Source organism: Podarcis pityusensis (genome assembly GCF_964106645.2).
Source record: "Podarcis pityusensis genome assembly, chromosome: 6".
NCBI classification, from domain to species: Eukaryota; Metazoa; Chordata; class Lepidosauria; order Squamata; family Lacertidae; genus Podarcis; species Podarcis pityusensis.
In genome coordinates, this window is record NC_138030.1 from 2,040,540 (window position 1) to 2,066,083 (window position 25,544).

The 25,544-nt window shown below is 45.8% G+C and overlaps 1 protein-coding gene across 1 annotated transcript; it reads right to left on the minus strand.

Annotated features, from left to right (window-relative positions):
• Positions 1–1,959: 1,959 nt before the first annotated feature.
• LOC308480067 (BPI fold-containing family B member 6-like) lies at positions 1,960–24,019 on the minus strand. Its single transcript, XM_081011342.1, has 16 exons — positions 23,945–24,019; positions 21,782–21,962; positions 20,469–20,568; positions 18,643–18,747; positions 18,228–18,374; positions 16,997–17,060; positions 16,777–16,837; positions 15,389–15,480; positions 12,955–13,131; positions 12,158–12,202; positions 9,398–9,556; positions 8,871–8,944; positions 7,698–7,743; positions 4,577–4,640; positions 3,286–3,365; positions 1,960–2,308 (listed from the first exon to the last, which is right to left on the minus strand). Exons 2-16 carry the CDS (start codon positions 21,909–21,911, stop codon positions 2,222–2,224), a joined length of 1,431 nt encoding a protein of 476 aa, XP_080867468.1. The 5' UTR covers positions 21,912–21,962; positions 23,945–24,019; the 3' UTR covers positions 1,960–2,221.
• Positions 24,020–25,544: the final 1,525 nt, after the last annotated feature.

Below are 25,544 nucleotides of genomic sequence, written 5' to 3' on the forward strand. Positions count from 1 at the left end.
GGTAGTTCTTCTTCTCTTTGACATCTGGTGGGAGGGCGTTCCACAGGGCGGGTGCCACCACCGAGAAGGCCCTCTGCCTGGTTCCCTGTAACTTGGCTTCTCGCAGTGAGGGAACTGCCAGAAGGCCCTCGGCACTAGACCTCAGCCCATCGGCTGCATGTAGATGTTGAAAAGCATGGGGGAGAAGACGGAACCATGAGGCACCCCACAAGTGAGGGCCCAGGGGTCTGAACACTCATCCCCCCCACTTTCTGAACACAGCCCAGAAGGAAGGAGCGAAACCACTGTATAATGGTGCCCCCAGCTCCCAGCCCCTCTAGACAGTCCAGAAGGATGTTATGGTTGATGGTGTCAAAAGCCGCTGAGAGATCCAGCAGAACTAGGAAACAGCTCTCACCATTGTCCCTAGCCTGCCGGAGATCATCGACCAGTGTGACCAAGGCAGTTTCAGTCCCATAATGAGGCCTGAATCCCGACTGGAAGGGATCCAAATGGTGTTGATTTTATGCATCGTTAAGCTTTGGAACTCCCTCCCCCAGTGATGGCTACGAATCTGGATGGCTTTAAAAGAGGATGAGACAAAGTTATGGAGGAGGACAGGACAATTGATGGCTACTAGCCAAGGTGGCTGTGCTCTGCTTCCATAGTCGGAGGCAGAAATGCTTCTGGATCCCAGTTCCTGGAAACTACAGCAGGGGAGAGTTGGTCTTGTGTTTGAATCCCATTTACGGGTTCCCCACACTCATCTGGTTGGCCACTGTGAGAAGAGGATACTGAACTAGATGGACCATTAACCTGATTCAGCAGATGTTCTTCTGATGTTTCTGAGTATGTTTCTCAGTGCATTTCCCAGCACAATTCAAAGTGTTGGTGCTGACCTTGAAAGCCCTAAACGGCCTCGGTCCAGGATACCTGAAGGAGCGTCTCCACCCCCATCGTTCTGCCTGGACACCGAGGTCCAGCTCTGAGGGCCTTCTGGAGGTTCCCTCACTGCGAGAAGCTAAGTTACAGGGAACCAGGCAGAGGGCCTTCTTGGTAGTGGCGCCCGCCCTGTGGAATGCCCTCCCACCAGATGTCAAAGAGATAAGCAACAACCAGACTTTTAGAAGACATCTGATGGCAGCCCTCTTTAGGGAAGCTTTTAATGTTTAACAGACTACTGTATTTTAATGCTTTGTTGGAAGCCACCCAGAGTAGCTGCGGAAACCCAGCCAGATGGGCGGGGTATAAATCATCATCATCATCATCATCATCATCATCATCATCATGTTCTTATGCTCTTGTTTTTTAACGTTCTTCTTTTCAAGACTACCTGATCCCTTATATCCCATCCAATAACTGAGACCTTTGGGGCTGTCTCTGTGGCACCCATGACCCAAATGCACGTGTCGCAATGCTGCCATGCATCCAGGTTTTCCTGGACGTTACTGGGATTTCAAAGGCGGAATTGACATCTGGGTGGGTTTCCGAAAGGTGGCACTTTAACCTGGATCTTAGGCAAGTCAATCAATTGTGTGTGTTTTTGGTGTATCCTATAAAAAAAATAATCAACAATTTTGGGGCGTCCTGGTCCTTTACTTTTTGAAATATGTCTCGTAACTGCTAGAGGCCATCTGTTCGGTGTTGTGGACCAAAGCCTGTGGATCTTGTTCCATCAGGCATTTTAAGGTAGTGTTTCAGTTTACGATATAGTTTTTTCAGTTCGTTTCATGCATGATTTGTCTTTCTGTCCACAGCTTAGAAGTGTGAGGGATTAAGCAGTATATGAATGTCTTTTAAAAAATAAAGAACAGAGCAAAATCTCACAGGAAGCAGCCAATAGTGAACCGCTGGAAAAGGTTGCCTGCTTCTGTCTGCAGAATTGCGTGGACACTGAGCCCAACTCATTGACATGACGTTCATGTTTCTGAACATCCACAGATTCCTGGCAGGCTTCTGGCCAAAGGAAAACAAAAGAAATGCAGAAGAGGAAACATGGGTTATTTTATTGAAGGAACCCGCAAAATATCATACCAAGCCTCTGGACAGAGAGTTACAGCCTAGAGAGCTGGGAATGGGGGTGAGTGTTTATCAGGCAGGCGATGAAGAAGAGTTCTCCAATCACTGCCCACTCCAGATCGAATTGTAGAGTTGGAAGGGACCCATTCTAGGTGGATGTGCTGTTTTTGTTTTGGATCAAGTGGGATCCTCTGGGATGCAGGTGCAGGTCTCTGGCCTGTTTTTAAACAGACATGTTTTTAAACTTCTCCAAGTGCACCATGGAATCGTCCTCAACGTTGCTGTGGTCCACTTCAATGATCACGACACCCTGCAAAGGTGGCGGGGAAAAGCCATTAGGATTGCCACATTTTTTAAAAAAACAAGGGCTCTGTGTGTCCTTTCAACCACAACCCAATCTGCCCCATGGCCTCAATCTGACCCTCAACCAAAAAATCAAGCCAACCCACCCTGGACCAACTCAGATCTTGTCCTGAATCCGTTTGGGGGGCACAGCTAATATCATACCCTCCAACATTCCTCAAATGGAAATAGGGACATTTCTCACTCTCTCGCCAACTGACCCTCCTTGTGTTAGGATATAGTTCCGTTCCACCTTAAGAGGAACAGACATGACTGTTGTGTGTCACATGCCTGTTTACTTCCAGCACAAGTCTGCTGGGAACATCCGTTGTATATTGCTTTTGCTATTGCTGTTTGCTGGAGACGAAGGGAAGCAGACATGTTTTTCCTTTGCTCCTGAACTATGCTGAATAAATTGCTGTAAATAATGTGCACACATGTCTCTGTCCGCCACTTCTGTTGTGAGGATTTATTCACTCTGCTGATAAGAGCATGCCGAGTCTCTAAACGTATCTCGTGTCGCTGACTGATGCTGTACTGGGAACTGGAGATCGCCCGGCTGCCGGCCGGTGGCTGGAGCCAGCTGGGGGCCTGCCAAATGCCCCCGTCTCCCCGGAAGTATCCCAACACCTTGACCCCCTTTTTTTTTTTGCCCCCCTCACCTCTGCAGAGTATTTTTATCAGAAAGGGGGCACAAGTGCCACCACCATGACACCAACGAAACACAGAACACAAAGTTCAGGCTGTTTCTCTGTGGTTGGAGTACAGGGGTCATGGAATCGTAGGACTGTCGAGTTGGAAGGGACCCTGGAGGTCATCTAGTCCAACCCACTGCAATGCAGGGATCTCATAGCTCAAGCTAAAACCAGCCTGCCTGTTCATCAGACAACCATGCAGGAACGAAAAGCCAACGCAAGGCTGGCAAGCGCATTGCCCCACACTGACCTCCACCATCTTGAATTCAGGATGATTATAGTCAGCCCCCATCAGGTTGGGCATTTTCATCTGGTTCTTTTCCAGGGCATCTGGAAAGTGTAAAGAAGAAAGTCGCGTTGGCTTTAGAGATAGTGGCAGGAAGTCTTACTCATAGCTGTCAACCGTCCCTTATCTGGCGGGAAAGTCCCTTATCCCAGCGCTGTGTCCCGCTGCTGTCCCTTATTGATGATGTCCCTTAAATTTCCCGGGTTTCGAAGGCAGCAGCTCCTCTCCCTCCCTCCCTGCCGGCCAGGGAGGAGGGAGGCTCCAACTGTGTTGCTTGGCTGCATTGCTCACCCAATAAGGAGTCTAAGAATGACTGGGGGGTGGAGCTTGCATGCCTTGTGCCAATCAAATCGGCCACATTGCCTGGGGACTTGCCTTTGCTCAGCGCTTCCCAGCGGACAGGTGACGGTGGTTTCCCTTGTTGCATCCCCTTTGCCGGGTTGCTGCACTGTGGGAACCACCGCTTGAGGCTTCGTTTGGCTGCTGGCTGGGCTTTCTGCCTTTGGCTTGGAGGGGCTCAGAAGTTGAACATACCTGTGCTTGGAAAATCCCTTATTTTGGCTGCTGATCCCTTATTTTTAAGGCTGCTGGTCCCTTATTTTCAAATCTGTAAGTTGACAGCTATGGTCTTACTTCTGAAGGCTGAAGTCATTGCACTGCCAAGACCCTTCTCCTGCCTATGCACCACCTTCAGGCTGAAAACCCAAGTTGCCATTTGTTCTGATTCAGAGTTAAAGAGCAGGTTTTTCTAGGGAGATTGGAGGGGCGAGGAGCACTCAGACACAGACTGGGGAAAACTTGGAGCTGGGCCTAGAAAGCATGGAGCAAAACTTATGTAGGAATGAGCCCTTCCGGACATATCCAGAATACTGCAGTCAGATGCAGTGTCTGGGTGGGAATCGAAAAAATGTCTGGGGAAAACCGTACGTATCGCAACCCGTGTCAGCAGTGTAGTTTTTGGTGATTTCCCTCAAAAACAGGAAATTTGCCAACACAGCTCAACAACTTTGTGCAAAACTAAAAAAAAAAAAGATCTACAACTTTTCTGTCCAGATTTTCACTGTTTGAAATATGGCAACCACCCTAAGCAAACATCACATCTGAAGGCAGCCCTGTTTTGGGAAGCTTTTAATATCTGAAGGACTGTTGTATTTTAATATTTTGTTGGAAGTCGCCCAGAGTTGCTGGAAACCCAGCCAGATGGGCGGGGTATAAATAAATACATTATTATAAATTATTATTATTATCATCTTACCATTCATCCCTGGGACGCAATTGCTGGCTATGGCATTCTGCATATATTCCTTTAGTTGGTCTTCCTAAAACAAGAGGAAGAGAAGAGTTGGTGAGTTGATGGCCCCTAAGTATGGATCCCTAAGTATGGGACGTGGGTGGCACTGTGGGTTAAACCGCTGAGCCTAGGACTTGCCGATTGGTGGTTCGAATCCCCGCCACAGGGTGAGCTCCCGTTGTTCGGTCCCTGCTCCTGCTAACCTAGCAGTTCAAAAGCACGTCAACGTGCAAGTAGATAAATAGGTACCACTCCAGCGGAAAGGGAAACGGCGTTTCCGTGCGCTGCTCTGGTTCGCCAGAAGCAGCTTAGTCCTGCTGGCCACATGACCCGGAAGCTGTACGCCGGCTCCCTCGGCCAATAAAGCGAGATGAGCGCCGCAACCCCAGAGTCGGCCACAACTGGACCTAATGGTCAGGAGTCCCTTTACCTTTAAGTATGGATCATTATTATAAGAGGGGAAGTTGCTTTGTGCTGGAGGACAAATGGATGGACTGCCTCCCTCCCATGGCTGAGATCTACAACCTGAGATCCTTTCAACAGCGGGCTTCAAACCTGAGACCATACACACAGGCAAGGCAGGTTTTGGATCACTGATCAGGACGGAACAAACGTTAGAAGGGGGAAAGTTCCCAGAGCACTATGTGGGAATTCTCTAGAAAGCCTCTTGAGATGTTGAGGCACAACCTCCTGGGACCTGCCATCTTGAAGAATTCCTGTTCGGGCTGCATGCGATTGTATACCAGGGAATCTCTCACAGAGCTAAAGCCACTATTTCCTGAATAATTTTTATCTCCAGATTCTCAAAGAGGGTGGGGAGAAGAGCAGAGGTGGGGTGGTCTAGGCGATGTTTCTGAAAGGTCATATTTGGTTCCAGGACCTGAAGTTCCCCACCATGCCTTAAATCCTTCAAGAGATAAGACAGCAATTCCATGCGTGCTCTTGAGTAGCCCAAGACAACCTCACACTTGGACTTCCGGGGTGGCGCCATCGGCAATGGCAGACTCCCTCTGAACTGGAGGGACTAGCTCCGTGTGAAACGGGTCTTCTCCGCTACGGCGAAGCGGGGACCCTTTTAAAAATCACAGGCGGATGTGACCATGGGACTCGGCGGGCACCTTTAGCGCCTCCCCCAACTTGCAAAGGAACCCACTAACGGGCTCCGAAGTGAAGAGGGGGAAGTGGCGCGGTGCTGTGAGTCAACTGCTCTTTCCGTGGAGCGAAGCCGCATAGCCGTTGCCGGAGAGCGCTGCCTTTTTCCTGGGACAATTTGGACTCTAAAATAAGCACCCGTGAGTACTTAAACTTTGAACAACTGGACCTTAAATAAGGACTTGCGAGCAGAAAGGAATTGGATTTAAAAATTTATTTCAATTTGGTACTGAACGGGAAGGTCTAAACAGGAAGTCAGCCTTCCGTTCTTTTGTAGACAGAATAAAGCAAAGACAACGTAAACTAGAGCTCAGAAAATCGCCTTTAAAGGATTAGATTTCACCATTTAAAATTGTGGAACCCCCCTTCGACAGCAGGAGAAGAAGGGGGATCTTTTTCGGATTGTTTAAAGTGAGTTTAAAGTAAAGTAACTTTCCACCGTCCTGATCCTGGAGCGGGGTGTTAGGACTGACGTTTGAAGCTCATTGACCAGAGACAAACGTTTTTGACAGATAGCTAAAAGAAGAGAAACATAGTGATTCCACTGTTTCCCTTCACATTTTAAAGGAACAAATATTGACAAAATCTTAAAAAGGAAAACTTTGTTGCAAGAACAAATAGAAGTTTTCCCCCTAGAGGGAGACTGTGAAACTGTAACCAATTCCAGGGAGCCGGCAGCTGTCACAGATTACAATCGTGGGAATAGACATTTGACCTTGCAGGACAATGTATTCAGAAGCTCTGTTGTGTGCTTTCTATAAAACAAATGCCCTACTGGAACAGTTACATGAGAAGATGAATTTGATGGCGACATCGACTAGAAATTTTGAACAGACAGTGGGAAAATATGTGGAGCCCACCCAGGAATTAAATCAGGAGCGTGTCCTGACAGAACAGGCCCAACAGGAATATGAGCTTTCGGACTTGACAAATGAACTTGGAAAAAGCCAGATTTGGAAAGAAAAAGTTTGGTTTGGCTTGGAAATGGGGGGCTGGATTGACCCCCCTATGCTGGGATGTTTGGACTTTTCAAATCTGGCAATGGGCCGTGAGATGTTTGGGATTGTGGGGGCTCTTAATTTTGGAGGGTTTTTGAAACATGTTTTTAAATACCACATGGAATTTAGTGTTGAATATGGAAAAGGGGCTGATCTGTCGAGAAGGGTCAAAAATATTGCCAAGCTGGAGTTACCACGAGCACGAGACAAGGGAAAATACAGTTACAAATATGAAGAAGAGCTGCGGAAGGGACATGGAAGAGACTTGAGGGCCTTGGATATAAGGTTGCCAGGTTAATGTGCTAGATCAATGGGATAATAAGGACTGACAAAACCCGGGACCAGGAGGAAGGGACGCTGGATGAAGATTGGATCTGTTTGTATTTCTTTCTTTTTTTACTATTAGGACTGTTTTATAAAATTGATGAATGTTAGAAAAATGTTGGAATGAAATTACTCGGCTTTAGTAAAGATGTTTAAAGAATTATGAAAGAATATTATGGTTATGAGAAGTTGGTAAGGATAAGATTTAAGCTTTAAGTTTCAAGGTTTTTTTTTATAGAAAGATAAAATTAAAACAGTTTAAGGTAATGTAATGACAGAATATTATGAAATATGGAAAGGATTTGCTGGGAAAATTAATAACTAGGATACAAAGAAAGGGAGGAGGAGGAGGTCAAAGAAAGAAGGTAATGACAGTTGAGGATTTGAGAATAATGAATTTGTTTTTAAATGTTTTTAAATGTTTGTGGTGTATTTTTGTTTTTTTCTCTTATTTTGAATTTGTATTCGTATTGTTGGAAGTGGTTTGTTTTTCCCCTTTTCTACTTTGTTAACCATTTTTATTTTGTATTTTCTTCTTTTTTTATTTTTATTTTGTAACATTTTGAAAATCTCAATAAATATCTTATTTTAAAAAAAACCCTCACACTTACATTAATGTCGCCAACTGAGGGAGAAGTCACAGATATTGCTGTTGTCCTGCAAAATGAAAGAAAGGCAGCATGAGAGGACATGCCAGTGTCTCCATCGCTTCCTCCTTGGCTGCTTTCTTGTGCTTAGTGATATTTCATTATTTGTCTTATTGAAGGTTTCCACTACTGCTTTCCTCCTCTCACCTCCCTTCAAATCCTTCCTCAACACCCCGTACTTCTTCCACAAAAGGGCTGTAGATTCAAGACGGACAAAAGAAAGGCCCTCTCCCCTTCACACAATGCAGAGGAAAGTGCGGGGAGCTTGAGAGAGGAAGGAATTCATTTCCATCCATTTTTGGAGAGGACCAACCTGATCCAACATTCCCAAACTAGCTTTTGGATTAGACTAGAACCCCCAGTCGGACAGCACACATTTTGCTTTGGGTTTTTGATGTACAAGAAGTACATGTGAAAATACATGTACTTCATAAAAGATTCACCCATAAATTGTGTCATCCTAGTGAACGCATCAAACAGAATTGAAAAGTGTCTATTTAGTGTAAAGCAGGCTAGCTAACAGGGATGATGGGAGTTGTAGTCCCAAAACAGCTGGAGGGCCAAGTTTGGCCATGCCTGGGGTAAATAGTATGTATCTTGTACTGTATACAGAAAATGCAAACGACAGGATGCAATGGAACAGACTGCTGATTGGATGCCAGCAAAACTGAAACGGGTGGAAATACCTGCTCAACTCATTCTGAGCCTAAATATGGATCAGGAAGGCACACCTTGTGGGAAAATGTCCAGCCTCATATATGCCACCAAAATGGGGGGTGGGGTTGGTCTTCATGGGTGTGAGAGGGAAATGCCATGAACTGTGCCCTCTCTGCTACTGAAAGGAAGCAGCATTTATGATGCTAATGAGCAGATTGACTAATCAAGGTTTTAAGTGCACATGTCCAGACCTGCCACTGAAATTTCACATACCAAGAAATGTGATAAAAGAAATGGAATAAAAGAAACGAGAATGTTTAAGGGGTTTCAATGGGCCATGGGGTGCTTCTTACATCCCTAGAAAAAACCAAAGTTTTAAACCTCATGTATAAAAACAGCCATAGACTTGGAAAAGGCCCCCAGACCATCTTCTTCAACTGAGGATTTGTTGAAGGATGGGAAGAATACTCAGCTCAGTACCTGCCCGTTTCCGGTTGCAAGAAGACTTTCATGGTGTCCTCGACCTGCTCATAGCCAGCATCCCATTTGTGCTCCTGCAATGGAACAACAGAAGGAAGCCCAAGTGAGCACATTGCCCTCCAAAGTGACGCGAGTCTGCAGCAGAGGGAGAAAATGACAAAGGCTCCACCCTTTGCAAATGTACTTAGAGAAATGTGAAACTTTTAATTTGTAAATTTGAATTTAAAAGGGCTGTGTGTGCGCGCGCGAGGGAGGTAGAAGTGTTCAACTGTTGATGTGCAAATTAGCAATGAGGCCAGAAATCCTACGGACTTGTTTTTAACTTTATCAGCCAGTTTCTAAAACATGGCACCAGGCATCTGGAAAACCTGGGGTGGAAATACCTGCTCAGTTCATTCAAATCCTGAATATGTTTTGGGGAGGGGGCAGGGAGGCCTTGTGGGGGGAAAGCCCAGCAGGGGAGACAGCGCAAGTATAACATGTCAGGAGCTGCTGGCCCCTGGGAGTGAGACATAAATTCTGCCTACCATGTCTATGGTGCAGACGGGTTCGTTGTCTGGGTCTGTTTTGACGTCTATTGTTGAATGGACTGCCATGACACTTTTGCCGTCTTCGATGAGAACCTTGGGCGTTTCTACAGATCTGATTTCCAACTTCACTTTCTTTGAGGGGTCCATATCTGCAAGCTGCAGGAAGTCAGAATGCAATTAAAAGCAGCAGTGTAAAGAAGCAGTGAACCAAAAGCTCTTGCAGGTATTCTTATTCTAAGTTTAGTCCTCCTCCTCCTCTGTCGACTCAGGTATTGCCACCCTTTCAATATTTCCCAAAGGCCTTTTTTTTTAATACAGTCATACCTCGGGATAAATGTGCTTCAAGTTAAGTATTTCCGGGTTGCGACCTGGAAGCAATGGAGCGCGTTACTTCCTGGTTTCGCCGCTCGTGCATGCGCAGGCGGTCTAAATGACATCACATGCATGCGCGGAAGCAGCGAAACGCGACCCGCACACGCGTAGACGCGCAGACGCTGGTTGTGTTCGCTTCAGGATGCGAACGGGGCTCCGGAACGGATCCCGTTCACATCCCGATGTACCGCTGTAGTGGGGATATGAAATGTTATCAAAGACCAAAGAAAAGCACTTCACAGAAAATACAGGGTGTCATGCTATCAGCCCTGAACAACTTTCAACTGCCCCATTACATTTATATTTAAGATGCTGGTCCTTCTTCTTGAGCCAAGAAGGACCAGTGTTCTGGCACTTTCTGTTTGGGGGGGGGGATATTGAGTGCATTCTGAGAACATGCGCCACGCTTGTTTTTGGAAACCTATCATTAAGCTTGCATTGTCTGAAGATGCTTCTCTAAGGCTCTGTGATAGTTTGCTTGGCTGCTGTCCCTGACCCCGGTTTCTGCAGAAAAGCCGATTGACGTTGTGTTCCGATTCCGGGAGGGAAGTGGTGGGGCAAGTGGAAGCGTTTTCAGGTTTTCCATAATGGGCATCTGGCTGGCCCCTGTGAAACAGGATGCTGGACCAAATGGGCCATTGGCTGATCCAGAAGATGCTCTTCTTATACTGAGTTCTTCGGATCATTTGTTAATTGGTTGAGAAGATGTGAGGCTTTCACAATGAATCTGCAGCAGAATGTCAAGGGAATAAATTTTTCACCCAATCACACTGTGGGTCATAGGAGCCAGCGCCTAGGGGCCATGGGGTATTCAGCCCCGCAAAAATATTTGAGGGGTGGGTGGGTGTCAGTGTCAAAGCACTTTCCCCAACCCATTTGTGAGAGTGCCTCGCTGGAAGTCTGTCGAATCAAATCAGTCAAATCAAAAATTTAAAAAGGAGTGGAAATGTTTTGATGAATATATGGCAAAATATTGCTCAGAAAACGATACGCTAATATGCCTAGATTAAAATGTGAAGTACTGGATGGAGGAAAAATTAGTAAGGACAGATAATAAGAATATATAGATGATTTGAGAAGATTGTAGAATGCAAAGATTATTGTGAATTGTATAATGTGGAGGAAATCGAGTGGGGACGGAGGGAAGTGGGAGGAGGGAGAAAAGGGTAATATGATGGATTGAGGAAATAGAAATGTATGGGGGGATGGGGAGGAAATGGTGTTGGCTTTGGTACATCTGTATTGTAATGTAATATGTGAAAACCAATAAAAAAGAAAAGGGGAAAAAATATTTGAGGGGGCTGAGTCACCCCAAAGTTGTTGGGCACGGCCACTCAAATGGTGTGTGAACACGACATCATGTGATTGGTTGTGTGGGTGGGGCTTACCTGCCCCCCTAATATTTTAGTCAGGTTGGCACCCTTGTTGTGGCTGCAAATCAAAGGGTGGTTTCACAGGGGTTTCTGCCCCCTCAGAATTCAACCTTCCTGAAGAACGACCAGACGCAGCCTTTCTTCCCCCAGATCTCTCAATGGCAGTTGTCAGGTGGTGGTGTGGTTGCTCGAGAGCAAACAGGCAAGACTCTGACCTGTCTTTTCCAGGCTTTATTCTTAGTGCAACCTATTTACAGTGAAGGGATGCGGATGGCGCTGTGGGTTAAACCACAGAGCCCAGGACTTGCCGATCAGAAGGTTGGCGGTTCAAATCCCCGCAACAGGGTGAGCTCCCGTTGCTCGGTCCCTGCTCCTGCCAACCTAGCAGTTCGAAAGCACGTCAAAGTGCAAGTAGATAAATAAGTACCGCTCTGGCGGGAAGGTAAACAGCGTTTCCGTGTGCTGCTCTGGTTCACCAGAAGCCGCTTAGTCATGCTGGCCACATGACCCGGAAGCTGTACGCCAGCTTCCTTGGCCAATAAAGCGAGATGAGCACCGCAACCCCAGAGTCGGTCACGACTGGACCTAATGGTCAGGGGTCCCTTTACCTTTACCAATTTACAGTGAGAGCGTCACAAGTTCATGTCTGGCTCAGTCACTAGCAGAATCTGGGAGTGGGCGGTCCTTGTACCTCCCCCAGCATAACAGTCGCATGACCCCCATCTTTCTCCTCCTCTCCTTGCGTCGAAACCTACTGCACAGACTGGGCGCTGGCAAAGGGGTCCTTCTCTCCTCTCTGGCTTGCTCAGCCTCGGCACTGAGGCTCTCCCTAGCATCCCCTAGTCCCACCACCTCCTCTCCACTAGAGGTGGGGCTTTCCTCCTCGCCAGAGGAGGAGCTGCTTCACAAGACCTTCAGAGGTTCCCCATAACATAACTGCCCTTCCCCCTCTCGCCTCTGACCTGATGGCAGGTCCCTGACAGCAGTGCTGTGATAAGCAGTGAGAACTCACCCCTGGTATCATTTCTTTCATCTTGCCCACTGTTAGATCAGAAATCTGCCAAAAGAGTGAGGAAAAACCACATGAATGGACAGCTTTAAACACAGCAGTGGCTCCATCCAAAAGTAGGAACAGCTTCTTTCAAAGGCAGAGCCAAGGGGAGCAACGTGAAGAGATGCCACAAAAGCAGGGAATTCTGCTTTCAGTAGTGGTGGAGCCTAGGCTCGGTCAATGGAAATCATTATTAGCAAATGCAAGTGGAAATGTTTCTTTTTCAAAGGTACAAGCTCATCATCAGATGGCAAATTCCGGAAAGCTTGCAAGCAGCCAGATGGCTCCAGTAACAAAAAAGAACCTAAAACCAGCAGTTCTAGTTGTGAACGCTTTCAAATTATCCACTCTTGCTTGCCTCAAAGTGCCACTCAGCAAAACTCCATCCACTTCCTACCTTTGATATCCCTGATCTCTGGCTGTGTCTGAAGACTGAAGACCAGAAATATGAGAACCTACAAGAAACTGAAATTGACTCCCATCCCTAGGTAGGGCAGCGGCAAAGTCGGAACCAACAGAGCCAATTCCACTGGTTCATCCATATAGCCTTGACCTCACCACTGGTCTTCTTTGCCCCAACCAGGTGAGCGGCAAAAACGCCACTGTCAGGAGGACAGGAGGACCTTTGCTCTGACAGCAGCCACCGCTGACTTTCTCCAGTCAGAATTAATGGTGCATCACCTTTAGAGGAAATTCTGTCACAGGCACAGAAGTGGACATGCCAACAGATTCAAGAAATCAAATATCTGCTCACTCACAGAGTCACTAGTAGCATCGCAGTCCATGTTTTTCTTGAATAGTTCCAGCACAGTGTTCAGGATACCCGTTGGTATGATGACTTGAGTAATGCCATCAGGTCTTGCAGAAGACCCTTCAGAACCTGGTGCTTCACAGACATTTGGAATTTCATTTCCATCTGTGTCACGGACTACCGGCTAAAAGAGAAGGTAAGAATAATGGTTGCATCATTTGAAAACTACCCAAAAACATAATCCACATTTACATTCGATGGGATGTAGGACCTTGGCCACCTTCTTTTTTCTTTGTTCTTTTGGTCATTTACAAGTATGTGGGTGAATTACATCCTCCTTGACAGGGCCTTCTCTGTGGCAGCCCCTGAGTTGTGGCATTCCCTCCCCACAGAGGTTCCTTCATTATCTAGTTTCCATTGTATGCTGAACATGAACCTCTTTGCCCTGGCCTTTGACACTTCAGATACATATTTTCAGGAATCAAACTATTCTTATGACCAGTGCTTTTTTTTCCTAAAAAAAATGTTTAGGGGTACTCTCATTTTGACTCAAGACAACCACCATTTTATAGTTCAAATCAGGAAAAATGGACAAAAGTACAAAGATTCACAAAATGTTTAGCGGTATGTGTACCCCTGTGCATCCCCAGAAAAAAAGCACTTCTTATGACTGTAAATTGCTTTCAATATTGTGATTTTTAATTGTTATAGCCTGTGCTAGAATCTTACCGTGAAGGCTGGGTAAGAAATTTTGGTCGCCACTGAAATTTTAAAGCCCAAAGTCCACCACTGAGTTATGGTTCTGTTTTGTTTTGGTTTTGGGTGCTCTTTTTTAATTGCATTTATGTTTTATCATGATAAACTACCCTGGGGGCACTTTCTAGGGCTAAAAGGTGGTATAGAAATGTGTTTGTTTCTTCATTAAGGGAAGTCGTAGTCCCACCCTATTCTGCCTTGGTCAGACCTGAACGCCACCATTTAAGAAGGCTATTGATAAACTAGAAGGGGGGCAGAGAAGAGCAACAAAGATCATAAGGGTATGAAGAAGAAGAAGAAGAAGAAGAAGAAGAAGAAGAAGAAGAAGAAGAAGAAGAGGAGGAGGAGGAGGAGGAGGAGGAGGGGGAGGAGGAGGAGGAGGAGGAGGAGTTTGGATTTGATATCCCGCCTTTCACTCCCTTTAAGGAGTCTCAAAGCAGCTAACATTCTCCTTTCCCTTCCTCCCCCACAACAAACACTCTGTGAGGTGAGTGGGGCTGAGAGACTTCCGAGAAGTGTGACTGGCCCAAGGTCACCCAGCAGCTGCATGGGGAGGAGCAAGGAAGCGAACCTGGTTCACCAGATTACGAGTCCACCGCTCTTAACCACTACACCAGGCTGGCTCTCATCATAAGGAATGGTGGAGGGAGTTGGGAATGTTTAGCCTGGAAAAGAGGAGACTGAGAGATGATATGAGAGCCATCTTCAAATATCTATAGGGTTGTCCCATGGAAGATGGAGCAAGCTTGTTTTCTCCTGCTCTATGGGTAGGATTAAAACCAATGGCTTCAAGTTACAAGGAAGGAGATTCTGACTGAAGTCAGGAAGAACTTTCTGACAGTGGAATAGTCTTCCTTGGAAGGTGATGGACTCTCCTTCCTTGGAGGTTTTTCAGCAGCAGTTGGATGGCCATCTGTCATGGATTCTTTAGCTGTAATTCCTGCATTGCAGGGGGTTGGACTGAATGACCCTCAGGGTTCCTTCCAACTTAATAATAATAATAATAATAATAATAATAATAATAATAATTTATTTATACCCCGCCTATCTGGCTAGGCTTCCCCAGCCACTCTGGGCGGCTTCCAACAAAATATTAAAATACCGTAATGCATCAAACATTAAAAACTTCCCTAAACAGGGCTGCCTTCAGATGTCTTCTAAAAGTCTGGTAGTTGTTTTTCTCTTTGACATCTGGTGGGAGAGCGTTCCACAGGGCAGGTGCCACCACCAAGAAGACCCTCTGCCTGGTTCCCTGTAACCTCACTTCTCGCAGTGAGGGAACCACCAGAAGGCCCTCGGTGCTGGACCTCAGTGTCCAGGCAGAACGATGGGGGTGGAGACGCTCTTTCAGATATACTGAACTCTACAATTCTATGACTCCATGATTCCAAATAAAACTGGCTGACAAGATGTTGGACTAGACGGGCCTTTGGTATGATCCAGCAGGGATTTTCGCATGTTCCTATAACCTTCTGCCTCTGCTTCACAGCTGAGCAGATCCCCTGCTTTTGTCAAAGTCAAGGGGTACAGGCTGCAGAATATGAACACCTCTTGGTTCGCTCCTTTAAGAGCCTTCACTGGGCAATTTCAATTCATAGAAAGGGGGGAGGCTCTGAAAGATCATGAAAAGTGATACTAAGTGCAAGAAGATATAACTGGCACACAGCAGAGCTATCCACACTTACCTTGAACTTCATGTTCAAGGAGCCATCATATACTTCTGGCAGCCCGTCCATTGTATACTGCATTGTTCCCCGCTCACCAATAGGGCATTCCTCTGGGAAAATGACATGGAAAATAATTTGCAGCATCTGACAGGGCAAATAACCATGGGTGATGTAACTATTGCCTTCGCACCTTGCCTGAGGCTTCCCGGAAGCCTGTCCACTCTTGCAAAGCAATTCCTAAGTCCTTAAGCTACTGCCCTGGCAGAATAATATCTTCCTCCATGAATAAATCTGACTCGGGGCTTATCTGCACTCACCTTTTGCCCTGCCCTTTCCAGGCACAGGTCCATGCTTGAAAGCTCCAAGTCCAAACATCATCATCATCATTATTATTACCCTGAGCTTTCCCTGCAAAAATCTGCTCTTTAGCGCTCAATGGGAGCAAACATCTTTGGGTTTCCCTCAGATTGCTGTTTGCTCCGATTGAGTTTTAAAGAGCAGGTTTTCATGGGGAAAGCCCAGAGCAAAAACAAGGCTATGTGGACACCGAGCTTTAAACCGCAGGCTGTGCCTGGAAAGAAAAGAGGAAAGGTAAGTGTCGTCTCCCTTGGGAGGTTGTGGAGGTTTTTAAGCAGAGGTTGGAAGACCATGGATGTCATGGATGCTTTAGTTGAGATTCCTTCATTTTGCTGTATTTTTAATCTTTGTTGGAAGCTGCCCAGAGTGGCTGGGCAAACCCAGCCAGATGGACAGGGTACAAATAAATTATTATTATTATTATTATTATTATTATTATTATTATTATTACAGGGGAGGGGGTTGACTGGATGACTCTTGGGATCCCTTCCAACTCTGTCATAGATTCTATGATAAGCCAGAACAGGTTGCTAAGAAAGAAGGATGCCAGAGAACGTAGCTTTGGTGCCTGAGCTCTTTTCCAAAGCTACGGCTCCGTCTGACTTTAGTCTGAGAAAAATGAACGTGCACATTCTCTGCCGAATGCCCACTTGCAAGATTCCCATTGCAATGCGCAGGATTTCCTTGGCAAGTAAGTCAAAGTGGAAAGAACTGTGGACAGGTTGAGGACCACTGGAAGAGCTGTTTGTTTAAATCCATATTCAGATAACCACCTGGGTTATATATAGCGGAATGAACAGGGTCCTTCATTCATAAAGCTTGTGATCACTGTGGGTCATCTTGGTCCTAGTTCGCCACATACCTGGGGCACTGACCTGAACCGAGCCACCAGTTTTTAAGAGATAAAAGGAGCAGTATAGAACAAACAGCCTTGGTCAACCTGGTGTCCTCCAGGCATTTTGGACTACACTGGCTGGGAGCTGAAGACCAACACTCCCAGAGGGCACAGGTTGACCAAGGCTGGCGTAGAAGGTGCCAGCTGAGCTTACCAAATGCTTTTTTCATCTTCTCCTCTATGTGTAAGAGCACTTTGTCTGTTGCCGGGCACATCTAGAAGAGAGAGAAACCCGAAGGGCAGTGAAGCGGACTCAGCTGCTATTAACATGTTTTCATGTGAGCTGTGCACCAAGCATATTTCTGCACAACCTCAACAGACAACCCCCCCCTCCCTGCCCCCCATAAGTTCTTTTTCAGGTCCATCAGACTCACCATGCCTGGGAGGACTTTAGTGAGGGTAGAATTAAGAAATTTGTTCACAATCTTCGGAAGCATGCTGTGGGGAGGTAAAGGGACTTCGTGAACACGAGGTGTTGGGAGATCTGAGCTGAGAACAAGAGCCATCGCTTCTTTCCTGGCATCAAAACCTATGAATGCGGCTGCTTTTAATAAGAGTTGCCATTGATACACAGCCATCCTCATAGGTTTTGAGACCAGCAGTGCCCAGGGAACTTCTGTTCACCAATGAATTGAAGTTTTTTTGGCGTCTTTTTCCTCCAGAGGGAGAGGCTGCGCACAGCTTTGGCAGAAGCCAAGACAGTGAGCGGGGTGGATCCCGCTCGCTGTCTTGGCTTCGTTTTCAGCCACGGGGCTGGGGCGGGGGAAGCCCGAGCTTCCCCCGACCCCAACCCCCAGAACAGGCAGCTATCCGCAAGCCTTCCAAGTGCAGCAGGAACTCCCGCTGCACTCGGAAGGCTTGCAGATAGCTGCCTGGAGCACCCAGAGTGCAGCCTTTGAAGCCTCCGCAGAGCAGCGGGGTTCTGGCTTTGGGCTTAGCCGCGCAGCCTGTATTCCCTCTATAGGACGCACACACATTTCCCCCTAATTTTTGGAGGGGGAAAAGTGCGTCCTATAGAGCGAAAAATACGGTACCTCCTGTGAATCATGACTTGTTTTCTACCTGGTTGAAAGCATGCTAAGGAGGTTCACATGGTGCCTTCATCGCATGTCTTTAAACACCAGGCAAAAACATCCCTTTTCTCGCAGGCCATTGGCTAATGAAACCATCTATGGCAGGAGTTGACAACCTAAGGCCCATGGGCTTCCATGCACCGCACTAAACCAGCGTGGAGCAGAGCGGGGACTGCCTTTGGCGACGCTGGCTGGCTTCTCATTGGCTGCAGGAAGCTCAAATGTCTGGGGACCCTGTGTGATCGCCACAATGACGAACACAATTTCCTTCTCTGCCCCTTCTGATAGCAGTTGGCAGGGGGAGTCTGGGTCCTAAGACGGGGCAACTGGCAACACAGAGCAGCTTTGCCTGCTCAGGGAATGCCTTGCAGACCAATAGCGATGGGAAACCTTTCGAATGGATGCTGCCATCAAAAAACACAGGACGAAAACACCCCTATTCTGCATACTCAGAGAATATGGACTGCAGAGAACTGGACTGCTGGCCAGAGCAGAATTCAAAGCTCTTCCTTGGAATCTTGCTGGGACTCACCTGCTGGGAAGGTTGGTTTTGCAGCTTATCAGCTCCACCATACAACTCTTTGCTTTCAACCTGAGTTCTTTATTGGCATCGTATTCCATGCAGCTGACTGTTGTCATGTTTGATTTCACCGTGATCTCCATGGTGCCACCTATGAAGCTGCACAAAATGAAATCTGGTTCTTAGGGACAGCAGTTTCTGACATACTTGGCCCTCCCTCACACTTCACAGTGACCAAACCGTTGTCTAAATTCAGAATCTACTGGCTGATGAGAAGTGAGCCCATCAAGCTCTGGGGGGCACCATGTTGGCCATCCCTGACCTAGTGCACCCTTGGGATCACCTAAAGGACTGGACTGTCGCTGTGTCTTTCTCTGAACCACCCTCTGAGATCTTGCCCTGTATTTGGAAGCAAGTTCTTGCTCACCTTTTCCCAGCAATTGTTATCTGGGATCCCACTGACATTTCGATGTTCCCAGGTTCTTGCAAGCGTATTTCAATCACGGGGGGCTGGATATCTTTAACTTTCAGCCTATGGGACAAAAGGCACAATGTATTGAAGCAGAGAGACCATGGAAAGAACAGGCATGGAGTCTAAGCAGCCATCCACGTAAAGCTCTGATTCAATAGTAAAATGAGGGTTTTCTGGGGGAAAGCGCTGGGACCCCAAAACAAAAACTGGGTGGGGGGTGGGGGGGAGGTTACTATATTATGCATTTTTTGTGTTTTTTATAGTGTAAACTACCCTGGGATCCTCAGGTGGACAGCGTTATAGAAATTTAATAAAAAAAATAAAATAAAATAATGCAACTCATTGGGGAATAAATTAGGAGAAATATATCAGCTTCTCTTTATTTCTAGTCTTTATTTTCCACATCACTTATTTATTCTTTAAAAAGTCCTCGCAAATAAAATCATCAGCACCGTGGGGAAAATTTTTCCTAATCTGCACAGGCTTCTATGCGCTTCTGCCAAATTTACATATTTTTGGCAAAGCAGTTTTTCCCTAATATAGTGCATTGTTGTATTTACCCATCCCCAATAAAGTATGCATTTTTATAGACACTGTTACCCCAGTCAATACATTTTTAAATAAAATTCCTTCCCCATACCGACCCAAATGTTTGTGTGACAGGACAGTGCTTTCCAAATAATAATAATAATAATAAATTTTATTTATATCCCGCCCTCCCCAGCCAAGACTGGGCTCAGGGCGGCTAACACCCGATATAAAAACAAATTGATTGAAATACAACTTAAGAACAAGATTAAAATACAGCATTAAAACATTAAAACAGGTCATTGCAAGAGGCTGTCACTTATAGTTTTTGCATACAGGGACAGCATTCCGTGGGCCAAGTTAAAATATGTGTTGATCTTCTCAACTTCTTCCAGTACGCTGGCATTAGTTCGCCTGTCTTCCCAAGTGATATGTATAATTTTTCGGAGACACCATTGATGGAATCTTTTGAGGAGTTGGAGATGGCATTTGTAAGTGGCCCATGTTTCACAAGCATACAGTAAGGTTCGTAGTACAATAGCTTTGTATTTTGTTTTGTATTTTGGTTTCCCTGCGAATGTCCCTGTCTTCAAACACACTCCACTTCAATAGGGAGAAAGCTGCACTTTTACATATTTTTTCATATTTTTCATATTTTTTTCTATCACTTGGGAAGACAGGTGAACTAATGCCAGTGTACTGGAAGAAGCAAAGATCACCAGTGTTGAAGCAATGATTCTTCAACATCAACTTTGTTGGATTGGTCATGCCATGCAGATACTTGATGATCATCTTCCAAAGCAAATACTCTATTCCGAACTTTAAAATGGAAGGTTTAAAGACTCACTCAGGGCAAATCTTTAAAAATGTGGTATAAACACTGATAATGTGGTAACACTGGCCTGCGAGCGCTTTACCAAGGGTGTCCTGGGCTCTGAAGACACTCGAACTCAGGACACAAGGGAGAAACATGCTAAGAGGAAGGCATGCTTGGCAAATCCACACCGTGATCAACTCCCACCTGGAAACCAATGTCCCCACTGTGGAAGGACGTGTGGATCCAGAACTGGCCTCCACAGTCACCTACGGACACACCATTAAGACCATATTCATGGAAGACAATCTTACGCGGCTGCAAGGGATCACCAGAGGAGGTCTTCTCGACACATTTCTACTGGCGCACTGGCATGCCAGGTCCACTTCCTGTTGGTACAGGCTGACATAGCACCCCCCCCCTCCCCAAAATGCCTCACCCTTTGATGCCTTTGATAGCTTTCGCGCCACCCTGGTTTTTGGCCGCAGCTTCTGCCAGTTCCTCCATAATGTTGCTGTCAGTCATGGATTTCTTGGAAGCTGAAAGAGATATGCCAGCCCGTGAATTAGACCAGCAGAGCCCGGTTGCCATAGCTCACTATGAAGCAGCCCACAGGTAAGGCCATTCCTCCATTACTATTAGAATTGTAGAACTGTGCAGTTGGGAGGGACACCAAGAGTCTAGCCTAACCCCCTGCAATGCAGAAATCACAACTAAAGAATCCTTGACAGATCACCATCCAGCCTCCATTTAGCGTCTTATTAGCAGGACATCCCCTTTCTACATTTCCCCCCTTTAAAGAGTTAAGTCTAGTCAGGGTTCTTGTTTAACCAAGATTTTAAACCAGGCTTTGTAAAGCTTCATTATAGGGTTTGGATACATGATGACTTTAGGGACATGGATGGCACTGTGGGTTAAACCACAGAGCCTAGGACTTGCTGATCAGAAGGTCAGTGGTTCGAATCCCCGCGACGGGGTGAGCTCCCCGTGCTGGGTGCCTGCTCCTGCGCACCTAGCAGTTCGAAAGCACGTCAAAGTGCAAGTAGATAAATAGGTACCGCTCCGGCGGGAAGGTAAACGAGGGCCTGGCATGCTCTGGTCCAGGGGGTCACGAAGAGGCGGACATGGCTAAACAACAGCAACAATGTGCCTGTCTGGTATGAAAATCTGATATGTCTCTAAAGGACCACAAAAACAGAAAGATATGTTTTATTCCCATTTAAATCGTTTTAACTGAGTTGCATTGGAGGTGATTTTGGGGAGGTATATTTCCTTTTCTCTTGAAGCGTGGGGCTTGCAGGGGAAGCGGAAGCCAAAACCTGGTCAAGCCGGTCTAGTCTAACCAGGCAAGAAGGCTGAGTCAAGTCCAGGCAAAGGTGAAGGCAGATCTCCCTGAGCAGCTCCCAATGGCTGAGCTTCAGAAGATGTTGTCTCAGCAAAGAGCTGAGTCCGTCTATCCAGTGGTTGGCCCTGCCTCCCTAGGGAGCTAGGTTTATGTTGTGTTTATGGTGTGTAAGGGAAGAACTGGTTCTCTGAGTCTGAGCAAGCTACATCCTCAGTTCAGGAGAAGCCTGGGAAAGGGGATAAGGGTCTTTCTTCCCCACCCAAAGTGGAACAGCCTGTTCCCTTCCTCATCTGCTTCTTTCTCAGGGTAGCGAAAGGGACTGGTTTGGGAGTCATGGCAGATCGACTGCTTCCCAGGAGACATATTTGTACATCCAACAAGTTTATGTTTAAGTTTATGTCACTTACCGACCATTATTGTATGTTTATCAATTTTCACCATGGGCTGACTGCACTCGGAGGTTTCGTCAGAAAGGGCTGCCCGGCTGCAGAAGAGCACCAGCAGGCAGACCTGCGCTGCCTTGAGACAGAGCCCCATGATGCGTCACCACCACGGACGGAAGAAAAGGGAGAAGACGAGACCGAGGACCTGAGGTGGAAGGAGCAAACGTGGAAAAAAACAAACCCACAACAACACGTTATTAGTTTGGCTTATGAATGAATTACGGTGGTTGAGATTTAGAACCCAAAATGAGGGACTTTGAGGGTGCACAAAAAGCGAGTTCAAATGTGTCGCCAGAATTTCTTCATTCAATTAAATGTCTAAGTCACAAAAACATTAAGTCACCATTGCTGTATTTTTAACTTGTCTGTGGGGAGAAGCAAATGAGCTCTTACGCAGCCGCGATGACTTTTGAGAAGATCTATGAATCAATCGGCTCCGCTTTCCCCCCCAGTGGAAATTATTTATTTATTTAGAATATTTCTTAATTGCTTTATATTCACAAGAATCTCGAAGTGATTTGCAAAAAGATGAAAACCAGATGCAATGGGACAGAATTCTCAAAACGCTATACAGAGTAGAGGTCCAGTCCCTGAATAAGATAGGAGTGGAATGCTTCACTGCAGTCCTAGATTCACTCTGTACATGCCTTATAAAGCAGAGCAAACCTCTCTGGTCAGATTGAAAGACCTATCTACTACCATTTTCTGTTTCCCACCATATTTCATTTATTTATTTAGCAAGGTTTATATATCACTTGATTGTTTAAAAAAACCACTTCTGAGTGGTTTACAAAAATGTAAAATAAAAAACTTAAATCTGTTGACTAGAAAGTTAGAACTAAGTATTTAAAGAATGATTTTTGCAACGTGGTTTTTATTCATTTTCATCTTTAAACTGTTTGACATGTTTGCACTGAGATATAGCTCTGTTTGCATTAGAGCACATGACATGCAACAATTTCATAAAAATAAAACAATAAACAGTCAAGAAAAAATTAAAATCAAGCATAAGCTAAAAGCGCATTAAAGCATCTCCGTGCCGCCGTGCCGAGATAGGCTTGCCTAAAGAAAAATATTTTAAGTGGGTGTCAAAAGGCACAAAGTCCTGAAGTGCAGGTGCTGCCACACTAAACGAAATCTGAGCCTGGCTTCAGCTGGGGTGGGTGGGAGATATAAATAAAATTTTATTATTATTATCATCAAACTAAATTCTAATTGATGCAACATTTTAGGGTTTGTCCAAATGACCTGTTTACCCTGCATTTGCCATGTTTTGTTTGCCTAAGGCTTACTTGGAGGTTAGACACAGTCCTGTATTTACTGAGCATTCATTCTGACTTATTTGGGGGCCAGTTATATGAGAATGAGCCTTCTTGATTCGCTTGCACAAAGCTTCTGCGGAGGTCAAACTATGTCTATACTTTATTTAGCATCTGTTCCGATTTGCTTGTGAGGCGATTCTGTGCCTTCCTGTAAATGGTTTACTATTTTCACACTTTTGTGCACATTTTCCACGTCACTTTCCTAGCCACGAAAGTGGATTTGTTGCACCAGGGTGGGTGCTTCCGGGCTGTCGCTATTTTCAAGCCGGATTCAATCACATCCTGGCAAATTCAGGGCAATTCAAGCTGATCTGGAGTTTTTGCAAAACAAACCTGCTTCCCCAAAAGATTGGACTCTTTTGCCAGAAGGAAAGTTACAGGGAAATGCAATTTCCTGGCGCATGCTTGCTTTTGATGCAGCATCACCTAATCTCCCTACAAGCAAATCAGAATGGATGTTCATTTTAAAAAAGTTGTCTGAAAGTGACTGGTAGCAGAGCGCTTTATACCGCGCTAATCTTGCAAACCAAAATTTCTGATATGTGCTTGTTTCTCTCCTGCCAATTAACGACGGTTTGGAGGCTCTCTGAATTAGCTGCAAGCAAATGGTGACATACGAGCCATTTTGGATTTAGTAGTAATTACAGGCTTGTTTCATAATCACACTTGATGAAAAGGACTTTTTGTGCAGAGAATGCAAAATCAGCAAAGTCTCCAGCCTCAAAGGCCGTCTCCAGAACCTTTCTCTTTCTTGTAGATCTCCTACCATCAGAGGTGTCTTGGGGCAACTGCATCGCTCACTTACCTGTCCGGCTGGACTGGAGATTCCTCAGGAGCAGACAGAGCTTCACCTGCTAATCTCCTCTTTGATGATAGGGAAGCGCCAGATATTATATACTCACACCAGGAATGAAAGAACCAATTCAGAGCTTCGATAAGCGCTGGGATGTGCAAAGTGAGCGCACGGTGGCATCTTCCAAGGTAAATATTTTTACTGACATATTGGAAAATTTTGGAGAAGTCGCCGAGTGCCAGGGATCATATGACTCTCTGGGAGGCACACAGAGGCAAGGCACAGGATCAGGCCACAGGAGCCCAGCAGGTGACGCTAAAAAGAGCAGGAGGAGATGGGTGGAAAACGGGGCTGTCCAGAGAGGAGGACGACACACACGTGCACCGTGCGACACGTGGCTCGCACTTTCTCACCAGGGGTTCACCAGCCCTGGCTCCTCTCCCCTGCTATGGTTTTATTGGTTTACTTATTATGGTTTCCCATCCCTGTCCCTCCTTGTAAGGGGGGTTTCATTTGACGGAGAAAGCAGCCAACACTTTCCCCCACTCCAGCCTGGTCCTATAAACTGTTTCACATTAAATAGACGCCACCTCCTTAACATTTATTTATTTTTTTCCACAATAATATTTATTAATTTTCAATAGACGTAACAAAAAAGAGAATATGCAACAACACAACAACAACAGCAACACAATAAAGAAGTGAAAAAGGAGAAAAAAGAATAACAAACTTAACATACCTAAAGAGAGGGGGGGAAAGAAACTCAATTAATTAATTAAAATCCATTTTCATAAACATTTTAGTTGACTTCCTCTAATCTCCTCCATCTGAATTTCCTCTTAATTTGAACGTAGCAGTTTCCAATATCATTATTTCATAAAACAATATTACAGTCGTATTCCAATTTCTTTACCTTTCTTATTGTACATTTACATATTTATACATTTAAGTCTAATTTAGTCCTAGGCCTGATTGGTTCTTTCAAGTGGTTACATATCTTTAATATTAGAATATTTATTCAAGTAGTCTTTAAATTTCTTCCAATCTTCTTGGTAGTCCTCTTCTTTCTAGTCGCAGATTCTCCCGGTGAGATTAGCCAACATTTAACGTGGCTGCTTCTCCAAGATCAGAGGCAGTAATGGTTCTGAACCCCGGTCGCTGAAAATTGGAGAAAAGGAGAGTGATCTTGTGCTCACTTTGGGGTATCTAGTTGTCACCATGAGAGAACACAAAGCTAGACCATTGCAGGCCGTTGACCTGATCCAGAAGACTCTCCTTATGTTCTCAAGGAGTACTGTTTCATTGTTTCAACCCTACCTGTCCTTCCTCCAAGGAACCTGGAGCAATTGATGTTGTGGTTCCAGTCCCAGGGGTCTCCTACCCAGTTCAGGGCTGGACAGTTTAACATTCATAACAGAACTGCATCATGTACCAGAGCCAGTGTGGTGTAGTGGTTAAGAGCAATAGACTTGTAATTTGGGGAACCGGGTTCGCGTCTCCGCTCCTCCACATGCAGCTGCTGGGTGACCTTGGGCGAGTCACACTTCTCTGAAGTCTCTCAGCCCCACTCACCTCACAGAGTGTTTGCTGTGGGGGAGGAAGGGAAAGGAGA